General features: G+C 41.5%; 1 protein-coding gene across 6 annotated transcripts in view; it reads right to left on the minus strand.

The window, feature by feature from the left end:
* Positions 1 to 12,579, minus strand: part of RBMS1 (RNA binding motif single stranded interacting protein 1) — a 175,602-nt gene that overhangs the window by 23,319 nt on the left and 139,704 nt on the right. For 2 of the 6 annotated variants that reach the window (XM_069733028.1, XM_069733029.1), the window contains 3 exons: positions 9,280 to 9,395; positions 6,393 to 6,451; positions 5,138 to 5,231 (listed from right to left, as the gene is read on the minus strand). In XM_069733028.1, the coding sequence (XP_069589129.1) occupies positions 5,138 to 5,231; positions 6,393 to 6,451; positions 9,280 to 9,395 (269 nt within the window). The remainder of the gene's footprint in view (positions 1 to 5,137; positions 5,232 to 6,392; positions 6,452 to 9,279; positions 9,396 to 12,579) is intronic. The other 4 variants (XM_069733032.1, XM_069733031.1, XM_069733033.1 and 1 more) reach the window with 3 other exon arrangements.

Here is a 12,579-nt window from a genome sequence, read left to right on the forward strand (position 1 = left end):
ATTGCTCCCTTCATCAGTGTACACAACAGGAACCGTACAGAGGAGAAACACTACAACCATTCTCTAGTGCAGGCCACAGGCAAACTCCCAGTTTTCGAAAGAAATTAATCTGGCTGAACTCTTGCCCACATCACAGCTCAAAAATACATATTACCGGTGGTCTGTGGCCAATGTTGGGATCCACATTTTAATTTGACTTGCATATACCCAAAATACCATGGAAGTTTTTCATTTAACTCAAAAATTGCCATTGTCCATGAGCTGAAACTTCAGTCAAACTCTAACCACCCATGTCCCCGGCCAAACTATGTGGTTGGAAGAACAGTCCAATGTCCTCGTCTCTGCCAAGCAGAGAGAATAATGAGTTTCACTTTTTATGAGCTGCCGTGCTATGGAAGCCCAGAATTTGCTCTGAAACGTTATTATATTTTTTTTTTATAAACAAAATCTTTAAACACCGTGCAAATAAAATGATGAAATATAGAAGGAGAAAAAAAAAAGTTAAAATTGCAATAACTGGCAAGACTAAAAGTCTTTACACTAGATATGACGGTTTCCCGCTTTGGCGGAGAAGGATTTTTTGTGCTTTTATTATGTTACTAGTTTTTGGACTAATTTGACTGTGTTGCGTGACTCTATTTTTCCATTTAAGCAAATTACATCTATTGTGTGCGGAGGCTTTGTAGACTTCTAAATAAAATCTGATTTTTTTTTGGGGGGGAAGGAGACCTGCACGATATAACTTAATAAAGTGTTTTCATGGCGGCCGGAGGATCTAGGTCATCATGCCGCTATTAAAAATACACAGGTGGATTGGCAGTACATAAAGTAATATATCTAACTGGATTATCTATAATCCCTTAAAGGGGAATTCCAGGACGAAACAGTGATATTCTGTATTTAGGATTAGTCATCAGTGTATGGCGGGTGAAGTCTGACCTTGTATACATGTGGCGCTGTGCATGTGTGTTAATAATCTCTGGATTCTTTGGCCTCTACCACTATTGCACATTGATGGCCCATATTAAAAGGGCAGACATTGGAAATTAAGGCCCCAACCCACCAACAACCAGATATTCAGAACAGTAACACACTAACAATCGTGTCCTTCATTATTCTGTCTGACACAGCCAACATAGAAAGTATTTTCAAAACAGCATGCGCTATATTGTAATGACCTGTAGGGAGTCAGGGAGGTGGAGCCACTTCTCAGAAGAGTCAGTCTGACAAGCCATCCTTCTTACCCGATTGCCATTTCAAAAACTTTGCATGTCATGGTGAACATGGGCAGAAAAGCAAGATTTTCAAATCTAGGCTTCACGTCCACACTGCATCAGATGACACCAGAAATGACTTGTGACGACTTAGCTTGTGAGATGTCTTATTTAGCAGTTCATTGTGACTCTTCAAAAGGAAGAGTTCAACCCCTATGACTCCTTGAAGGTCATTAGCATACAGAGGCTCCACCCCCAAGTGTGACTCTTCAAAAGGAGTAGCACCACTTCAAATGACTCATGGCAGGTCATAAAAATGTACAATCATGGCCGAAAGTGTTGGCAGCCTTGAAATTGTTCCAGAAAATGAAGTACAGGTCCTTCTCAAAAAATTAGCATATAGTGTTAAATTTCATTATTTACCATAATGTAATGATTACAATTAAACTTTCATATATTATAGATTCATTATCCACCAACTGAAATTTGTCAGGTCTTTTATTGTTTTAATACTGATGATTTTGGCATACAACTCCTGATAACCCAAAAAACCTGTCTCAATAAATTAGCATATCAAGAAAAGGTTCTCTAAACGACCTATTACCCTAATCTTCTGAATCAACTAATTAACTCTAAACACATGCAAAAGATACCTGAGGCTTTTATAAACTCCCTGCCTGGTTCATTACTCAAAACCCCCATCATGGGTAAGACTAGCGACCTGACAGATGTCAAGAAGGCCATCATTGACACCCTCAAGCAAGAGGGTAAGACCCAGAAAGAAATTTCTCAACAAATAGGCTGTTCCCAGAGTGCTGTATCAAGGCACCTCAATGGTAAGTCTGTTGGAAGGAAACAATGTGGCAGAAAACGCTGTACAACGAGAAGAGGAGACCGGACCCTGAGGAAGATTGTGGAGAAGGACCGATTCCAGACCTTGGGGAACCTGAGGAAGCAGTGGACTGAGTCTGGTGTGGAAACATCCAGAGCCACCGTGCACAGGCGTGTGCAGGAAATGGGCTACAGGTGCCGCATTCCCCAGGTAAAGCCACTTTTGAACCATAAACAGCGGCAGAGGCGCCTGACCTGGGCTACAGAGAAGCAGCACTGGACTGTTGCTAAGTGGTCCCAAGTACTTCTTTCTGATGAAAGCAAATTTTGCATGTCATTCGGAAATCAAGGTGCCAGAGTCTGGAGGAAGACTGGGGAGAAGGAAATGCCAAAATGCCTGAAGTCCAGTGTCAAGTACCCACAGTCAGTGATGGTGTGGGGTGCCATGTCAGCTGCTGGTGTTGGTCCACTGTGTTTCATCAAGGGCAGGGTCAATGCAGCTAGCTATCAGGAGATTTTGGAGCACTTCATGCTTCCATCGGCTGAAATGCTTTATGGAGATGAAGATTTCATTTTTCAGCACGACCTGGCACCTGCTCACAGTACCAAAACCACTGGTAAATGGTTTACTGACCATGGTATTACTGTGCTCAATTGGCCTGCCATCTCTCCTGACCTGAACCCCATAGAGAATCTGTGGGATATTGTGAAGAGAAAGTTGAGAGACGCAAGACCCAACACTCTGGATGAGCTTAAGGCCGCTATTGAAGCATCCTGGGCCTCCATAACATCTCAGCAGTGTCACAGGCTGATTGCCTCCATGCCACGCCGCATTGAAGCAGTCATTTCTGCCAAAGGGTTCCTGACCAAGTATTGAGTGCATAACTGAACATTATTATTTGTTGGTTTTTTTGTTTGTTATTAAAAAACACTTTTATTTGATTGGATGGGTGAAATATGCTAATTTATTGAGACAGGTTTTTTGGGTTATCAGGAGTTGTATGCCAAAATCATCAGTATTAAAACAATAAAAGACCTGACAAATTTCAGTTGGTGGATAATGAATCTATAATATATGAAAGTTTAATTGTAATCATTACATTATGGTAAATAATGAAATTTAACACTATATGCTAATTTTTTGAGAAGGACCTGTATTTCTCCTTGAAAATTATTGCAACTACACCTGTTTTGTTATTCACATTTTTTTGTGTTCCAAAACACACAAAGGAAATAAACAGAAAAAAGGCAAACTGGATATAATTTCACCCAAAAGCCCAAACATGTGTTGGACAAAATTGTTAGCACCCTCAACTTAATATTTGGTTGAACACCCTTTGGAATAAATAACTGCAATCAATCACTTCCTACAACCATCAACAAGCTTCTTACATCTGTCACCTGGAATTTTGGACCATTCTTTTGCAAACTGCTCCTGTTCTCTCATATTTGACACGCAAACCCAGCTTTCTGACAATGGGCTCTATATTGCGACCCAAAATCCTTTGGTAATCTTCAAATTTCATGATGCCATTCACACACTCAAGGCATCCAGTGCCAGTGGTAGACAAACAGCCCCAAAACATCTATAAACCTCCACCATATTTAACTGTAGGTACGGTGTTCTTTTCCTTGAAGGCCTCATTCAGTTTTTGGCAAACAGTAAAATGATATGCTTTACCAAAAAGTTCTATCTTGGTCTCATCTGTCCATAAGATTCTTTTCCAGAAGGATTTTGGTTTACTCACATACATTTTGGCAGACTTCAGTCTAACTTTCTTATGCCTCTGCGTCTGCAGTGGGCTCCTCCTGGGTCTCCTGCCATAGCATTTCATTTAAATGTCGATGGATAGTTTGCACTGACAAGGATGCACCCTGAGCCTTCATGCCGGGTTAAATTTCTTTGGAACTTGATTGAGGATGCTTATCCACCATTCAGACTATACTGAGTAGCAACCTTTTATTGATTTTTCTCTGCTGTCCACATCCAGGGAGATTAGCTACAGTGCCATGTGTTGTAAACCTCTTGATTATGTTGGGCACCGTGGACAAAGGAACAATAAGATCTCTGGAGATGGACTTGAGAACCAAAATTGTTGAAAAATAATCAACCTTCTCAAGATTACAAGTCCTCAGACCGTTCTCTTGTCCTCTTCCTGTTCTTCATGCTTAGTTTGGCACACACACAATATGCAAAGATTGAGTCAACTTCTCCCCTTTTCCCCTGGGTTCAGTGTGATTTTCATATTGCCCACATCTTTTACTTGCCACAAATGAGTTTGAATGAGCATCACATGCTTGAAAAAGAGTTGTTTACCAACAATTTGAGAAATGTTCCAACAATTTTGTCCAGCCCATTTTTGGGGTTTTGTGTGAACTTTTGTCCGGTTTGCCTTTTTTCCCCCCTGTTTTTTGTATTGTTCCAATACACACAACTGAAAAACATGTGTATAACAAAACAGGTGTAATTGCAATAATTTTCTGGGAGAAATACTCAATTTTCTCGAACAATTCGAAGGGTGCCTACACTTTCGTCCATGACTACATATACATGCACACTATCTTGATACAAGGCAGACATTGAAAGAAATCCATCAGAATTAACAAGACTGCAAGAAAAAAAATAAGAAAAGGTCAGAAAGCTCCTCTCTCTCGGAGCCACTTTGACCTGTGTAGGTCCTAACTGACTACATTCAAGGTTCGGCTTATTACTGATGTCAGTGGGGATTCTAGCTTTATCAGCCTTAAAGAGCAAGGCGCCAGAAAATAAAACTAACAATAGGTTTCTAAATCAGTATTGTTATATTACATATTTTTTATTTGTAGTCTTTCAAATCATGATCTGCATTAAGAAATTTCTTATTTTGTATTTTTTTTTTTTTTTTTATAAATCTTGCAATTTTTACTATAATAGAACCACGTCACTATTTCTGCATTCATCACCAACTCTTGGTTTTGGCTTACAAATACCAATGTAAAATACTGACCAAATACTGAACGCGTGTTCTTAATGAAAGCGTTATCGATTATCACTGCTGAAATCCGCAATCTCATTGAAGGAACTGTGGCTTCTCAGGTTATGATTGACTCACCTGGTACGTTGAGACGGGAGATGCAATATAGGGGGTGATGGATGTTTGGGTAATCATTCTGTTTGTGGCAATGCTGTATGGCGGGGGATAGAACCTGCAAAATATATAAAATAAGTTAAAAAAAAAAGCCTAAAGTGTCATCCCATGATGAATGAAAAGCTATACTATGAAATGTGAACTACAAGATAATCCCATAGTTAAGCACGGTGGTCCTCAGTACATGTATTTTAGAGGAATGGCGAAACCACTTCATAATCTGGACTTGCAATGAGGCGAAGGGGCTTCAAACACAATGGACGTGGTTACACAAAGAAGAAGGTGCAGGTTCATATTTTATTTATACTTTCTAGAATCAAAGGGTTACAACCCATCGTTTAAAATTTGGCATATCCACATCATTTTCTTGCAATTTTAGGAGAGAACTGCACATGCACGGCAATCTACCTTCTGACAGCTGTGCATTATGTGGTTCTATTTTTATTAACACCCCTCGCCAAATATCCCTTGGATATGCCAGAAATGTGAAACATGGGAATAAACCTTACAATATGAGAAGCAAAATACAAATGGGCCATATGTTTAAACTTTTTTATTTTATTTTTATTTTTTAACAGTAAAAAAAAAACAAAAACGCAGGAAAAGTATATTTTCCAATACTGTGTCCAATTGAGAGCAGTATTTCTCGACACAAACCCCCATAGTGCAGGAACTACCAGCACAATTGATAAATACTAACACACAAGACATGTTTAGCCACTAGGCTGAGATCATCAGAGGTACAAGGGATATATGCTATAAGCATTTGTGCTCCTGATGAAGCCGGTTTAGTGGCGAAACATGTTAGGAAAACTTTTAGTGTTGTTTTATCAATTGTGGTGGAGACCCCTTAAGGAACAAGTATACTTGTCTACTTCAGACACACCACCAACAAAACTATTAAAGAATAGAAAAACAGTGCTCTCAATTAAACAGCAATATGGGAAATTCATAAATTAGGAAGTTACATTTTAATAATTTCGTGTTGGGCATAACACATTATTCATTTTAAAAAATCAGAATAAAATTCTAGTGGATATGGTGGAAGAAAGGTAAACTTTTTCCTATCCATTTGGGCAATTGTTAAGGTGTCTGGTTAACCCTACCACTGATCCACGGTCGGAACCCTGTTATTTATTACATGGAAGCAAAGTATAGTTCACTAAATGGATAAAACAAACATGGAATTAAAAAAAAAGTTTAGAGTTGGGAAAATCACCTTCTGACATACCCATTTTGAATAGCAGCAGTGGGATCATAAGTCAGCGTCATTCCAGCCTGTGAAGAAAAAACAAAACAAAACATTTCCTTATGACCATTACACGTAGTATACAGATGTCGATTCGAATAAATGAATAAAGCCAATCCAAGAATTGGAAATATGATCAATTTATTAAGTCTATTTCTTAACTAAAAGGCTATGTTCATATAAATTATATTGCTTTTGTACATTAAATTAAGTGATATAGCAACGATACAAATACATTGCCCGTTTTGTACGTACAGCTCCTATGCAGACCTATACGTGTCTACTATGACCATCTCTGCGGTCGCACTCTTGTCTCCTACTTCTCGCTGAATAACTGAATAGAGGTTATACGCAACACATTTTACAATTAAAAACCAGCTAAAGTGCACACAATTTTTTAAGGCGGTTTTGGGGCTGACGCAGAGTGGAAATATTCCAAATCCGCCTCAAAAGCATGGAGGTTCTGGTCCAAAAACAAGAAGACTGTGTACACATAGCCAAAAAGTTTTGTCCTAAAATGATACAGTCGCAAACGAGGACAAGAGTTTTGTAAAGTGGTTCAAAACGTAATGGCATATGGAGGTATACTAGAAACAAATCTTGTGAGTAGCCCTAAGTTGGCCATACACACAAGATGACTACTTGACAACCAATGCTTTGGTCGAGAGCCATCTTTGCCAACTGTCCTATATACCGGCGCTTGTTCGGGCAAGCACTCCAGTGTTCTCTTCGAGAAAGCCACTGACCGAAATCGGCTGGTGGCTTATCTCAGGGAGAATAATGCGATCGGCAGTCCGAAATCAGACATGCACGATCATCTCTCCCGACCATCAGTTGGCCGGCGCGCCCCCATGCGCATTAGATCGTTGACAAAACCAGTCAATGGCTGCAGGTTTAGCAGACTTAAGTCTAATGTCTATGGGAACATTAAGCCTCTAGCCTTGTTATTCCTAGTTATCTGCCTCCTCAGTTTGATATCCTACCAAGAGATGGATACCAAGAGCAGGTAGAGTTATGCATTATTATGATTAAGTATTGGACTGCAGACTTCACGTGTAAAGTTCATTCATAGGGGCCATCTACTGTCCGCGTCCGCTCCTGCTTGTAATAAAGGCTGATAAGCTCTGCAGAGGAGCTGCACAGCAAAATGGTAGGATAATTTTTCAATCAGGAGTATTCCCACAATTGAAATAAGGAGCGGTCTGGCTGCTGGAATCCCCAGCGAATCTGAAAACAAGGGCTCTAGGTTCCGAGAACAAGGAAATGACAGAGGTGTGCATGGGATTGCCAGATATAAGGGTGCTACGTATGCTTGACCTCCACTCAATGTAGACAGGACGGAAACCCAGTTCTCACGATGACTGTGGGTCCCAGTAGTTGAACCCTTGGTGATCAGGAAATTGCTAATATAGGGTATGTTCACACTAGGTGTTTTTTTCAGCGGGTTTTTTCTGCAGCAAAATCTGGCAGGAAAGAAGCATATTTTCCTGGCGTTTTTTGCGACGGTTTTGGCATGCTAGATTTGTCTCTTGTGCACGCTGCTAAAATTTAGTATTGAAGAAAAAAAAAAAAGTCCTATTCCATAGAATCAGGTTTTGGCACAAAAACCGCAGCTAAACATCATACCTGTGTTTTTAGTACATTTTTTCAGCGTATTTTACCCATTGACTTGAATGGGTGGTGAAAAAACGCTGGAAAAAATGCTGAAATAATTGACATACTCTGTGTCCAAAAAAAATGCAACGCACAAAATCCTGATTAAAAAAAAACATGTGTGCATGAGAGTTTGGAAATCTCATAGACGTTGCTGGTACTGTAAAAGGCAGCTGAAAATTATCATAAAATAACGCAGCAAAATCGCCCAGTGTGAACTTGGCCTTAAGGTACCTTCACACTGAACGATATCGCTAGCGATCCGTGACGTTGCAGCGTCCTGGCTAGCGATATCGTTCAGTTTGACAGGCAGCAGCGATCTGGATCCTGCTGTGATGTCGTTGGTCGCTGCAGAAAGTCCAGAACTTTATTTCGTTGCAGGACTCCCTGCAGACATCGCACGATGTCTTCACTGGTAACCAGGGTAAACATCGGGTTACTAAGCGCAGGGCCGCGCTTAGTAACCCGATGTTTACCCTGGTTACCAGCGTAAAAGTTAAAAAAAACAAACACTACATACTTACCTTCCGCTGTCTGTCCTCGGCACTGTGCTTTCCTGCACTGGCTGTGAGCGCTGGCCGGCCGTAAAGCACAGCGGTGATGTCACCGCTCTGCTTTCCGGCCGCTATGCTCACAGTCAGTGCAGGAAAGCACAGCGCCGAGGACAGACAGCGGAAGGTAAGTATGTAGTGTTTGTTTTTTTAACTTTTACGCTGGTATCCAGGGTAAACATCGGGTTACTAAGCGCGGCCCTGCGCTTAGTAACCCGATGTTTACCCTGGTTACCGGCATCGTTGGTCGCTGGAGAGCTGTCTGTGTGACAGCTCTCCAGCGACCAAACACCACTCAACAACTGGGGGGTTTGGCCATTCAGAGCTTGCACCAATGAAGAATAATACAATTTCAGGAGCATAACACATGTGCATCTTTTTGGATTTTGCATATAATCTATGTTGGAACTCATGGTAGATACTATATATCTCTGGTTTGCAGGTTTTAAACTGCACTGGTGTGAGAAGGTCAGGGATGAGCATGAAAACGAAGCACAAGCAAATCCCAGGAGCGAGCAGCTGCGGAAAGGAGGGCACCGACCTGTCACACACACCCAAGCCATGCCTGCTCCAAGCCAAGAAGTCTTATGTGACTCATGTTTTTTAAGCTACTCATTCATGCCCCCACCCTGAAATTTTATGGAAAGACTTACAAGTCTCACCTCGCCCTCTCTCGGCCAGGCTCTTCCATTTTGGACGTATTTGTTCTGGGTCTGTCTCTTCTTCTGTCCTCCATCAGCAAACTTACAGAGCAGGGCTTCTGTGGGGGCTGCAGAAAAACCAAAAAAAGTGAAGAAAATAAGAGCCCATTCATTTGTCGAGTAGTTTCCTTAGTAAGAAGGCACGGAGGATGGCTCAGCATGGTGAATAGTCATCATTAGTCACTTCTAGTGGTTGGTAATAGTTGTGTCAAAGTTTATAAGACGTCAGAACTAGAATTAGTCATTTTGTTATTTCTATAAAAGCAACTCACTCTACAGTTCGGCTACATCTATGGGGCAACAATGTCGAACAGCTCCGGCACAAGATTTAGAAATAAGATAAAACTGTGCAAGAATATCTGTAACAAAATGATCCAAGTAGTAACGCTTCTCCTTGCGGAGAGTGACATGTTAAGCATGCCAAGATGAGGAGACAAAGCTGCAATGCTCCTCTGGGAAATATGCAAATAATCTCTTCAGAGAGGAAGAGGACTAGAACTCTAGTGCCACCTATTGGAAGTAGCAATCCTAAAAGTCAATGTCAACCATTTTCACATGACTTAGCATAAAAGCCAAACCAGAATCTCAATTTGAAGACGCTGTGTTTCGGGGTGCTGCCCCTCGTCAGTGCAAAGTCTGAGATCTGGTTTGGCTATGTGAGAGGCTTCTGACCGCGATATTGCTACTGCCAATATGTGGCACTAGAGTTCTAGTCCTCTTCCTCTCTGAAGAGACTATTTGCATGTAACAAAATGGAAATATACCATGAACCACTATGCTCACATCCACTTTAATTGGACTACTTTGATACTTTACTTCGGACTAGTCATATGAGAGTCAACTGATCTACACAGTATGTTAAAGAGGTTGGACAGGGCTAAAGGAGAGTCTATGAATATAAAAAGACTAATAGGTGATGAACCCAGGTTCAGCCGACATGCTAATGTATATGGGGGTGCCAGCCAAATTACCATTGGGGAAGATGTGGATTGGGCATGTAAGACTTCAGACTGAGGATCGCTTTGTTCTCTCGCAGATAAGGGATGTCTGTCGGTGATTTTCTCAGAGGAAACAGAAGAGCCCAGCAGGAAAGAATGCTACGGTGTATGGGAGAGATGGCTATCGGTTGAATGAATGCATCGTTTTGCCATAAATATCAGATCGGTGGGGGTCTGATGTCCGCCATCTCCACCATTGAACAAGTTTCACTGTGGCCACACGTGCTTCGTCCAAAACAGAGAACAACACAGCTCCAAACACAGTGTAGTGGCCATTCTCCATCAATCATCAAGATCCATAAACAGCATCTAGCACACTGTTTCTCAACTCCAGTCCTCAAGAGTAGGGTTAAGCAAATATGTTCGAAATCTGTCGCCGAATCTGAATTTGCCGTATTCGTGCCGACTATGTTTGACGACCTATTCCGAACATATTCGGTCATTTCTACTCCCATTGATCACAATGATGTTGGGCAAATATTGCAAATACATTATTTTCTGTCAATCGTAATCGGAACCAAATTTTGAAAATTTTGCTCAACTCTACTCAAGACCCACCAATAGGTCATGTTTTCAGGATTTCCTTAGTATTGCACAGGTGATAATCTCGTCATCTGCTCAACCATTAATTCCATCACCTATGCAATACTAATACCTGTGCAATGCTAAGGATATCCTGAAAACATGACCCGTTGGTGGGTCTTGAGGACTCGGGTTGAGAAACACAGATCTAGCAAATCTTTGGATCCTTCATTTTAAAAAGGCAACAGCATTATGAGGCCATTAGACTGTGAAATGCACAATTGTGCAAAAGCATATGGAGAGTGATTAGTGTGAGGTGCCAGGGGCTGAGTGCCTCCTGGCGCCAGCAGTATGACAGCCAGCAAGACACCTCATTTGTGAGAACCTGCAGTCAGCCATCCCCATACTTAATTTATGTAGACTCCTTCCTTGACATCAGCCTGAAAACTTTTACATAGTCAATTAACACATCTGTCAATTTGCAGCCTGTGAACATGTTAGGACACATCCTGCCAACCGATATGCCAAAAAAAAATAAATTAAAAAAATTTCATATGTTGCATCTTGCAAATCAACAACAGAAACTATAATACGCTAATCATTCCGAAGGGTGAAAAATAATAGGAGTCACATCATAATGTTAAAACTTTGCCGTTATGGGGACATTATGATATTATAGATGAGTTGAAAGCAAAACGACAGTTCTCTTTGGGGCCAATTTAAAGCTTGCGGCCCTGAGCCCGGGCGTCCCTTTAGCTGGCATCTACAGAAACTATCCCAGTATACCTGCTGAGCCGTGCACCGAGGGGAGCGCACGGCGGCTCAACCAGACTTATTATTCCATTTTATCCCCTCTCAGATCAGTCTCTGACTATACCGCAGCCTGAAGCAAGCTCATTTTCTAACAAAGGGCTGGAAGAGACGATGTCTACATCCTGGCTCAGATACGGCTTCATAATTAAAGCTCTGCTAGATATGACAGAAACAAAGATGCACGGCAATCTTATTAACAATACGTTCCTAATGGCTGCTCAGTCAGAGCTCGCTCTTATTGGAAAGAGGGGCAGCTGGGAATAAATATGGTGTCTTCAGGGGAGCATACGAGTATTACGAGAAAAAAAATATAAAGCTGGTCCAATTTCCGAAGATCCGAGGAGGCAATAACAATGGACAATGGTTATTAAAGCTACTGTATAGGGCGGTAGTGAAGGAGAACAGCTAAGGGTTTTTGTGTGTGCAGGAACCGGACAAAAACTATTAAAAAGGGCTTATGGTCAGTTTTCCTTATCCTTTCCACCACATTTCAGCTAATTCTACAGCCCTACATTTGCCAACAATGCAATTCTTCTGCAGAGGGAGTTCTGCTCAGGTTCGGGCCATAGCTAGGCACATCCCAGGCTGGGTCCTGTCTCTAGTTTACATCTCTGGTATGGAATTACAGACGGCTCAACCTGCCTGCACCATACAGGTGGATTAGGATACTATGCAGCAGTGTTCCCCAACTCCGGTCCTCAAGAGCCACCAACAGGTCGTTTTCAGGAATTCCTTAGTATTGCACAGGTGATTGAATGCTTGCCTGTCCAGGTGATGCAATTATCACCTGTTCAATACTAAGGAAATCCTGAAAACATGACCTGTTGGTGGCTCTTGAGGACCGGAGTTGGGGAACACTGCTATGGAGCATGGCCCTCAAATGATGAGCAGCCATCCGAATCTAGATCCCACAGAACTG

The sequence above is a fragment of the Ranitomeya imitator genome, chromosome 7 (assembly GCF_032444005.1).
Source record: "Ranitomeya imitator isolate aRanImi1 chromosome 7, aRanImi1.pri, whole genome shotgun sequence".
NCBI lineage: Eukaryota > Metazoa > Chordata > Amphibia > Anura > Dendrobatidae > Ranitomeya > Ranitomeya imitator.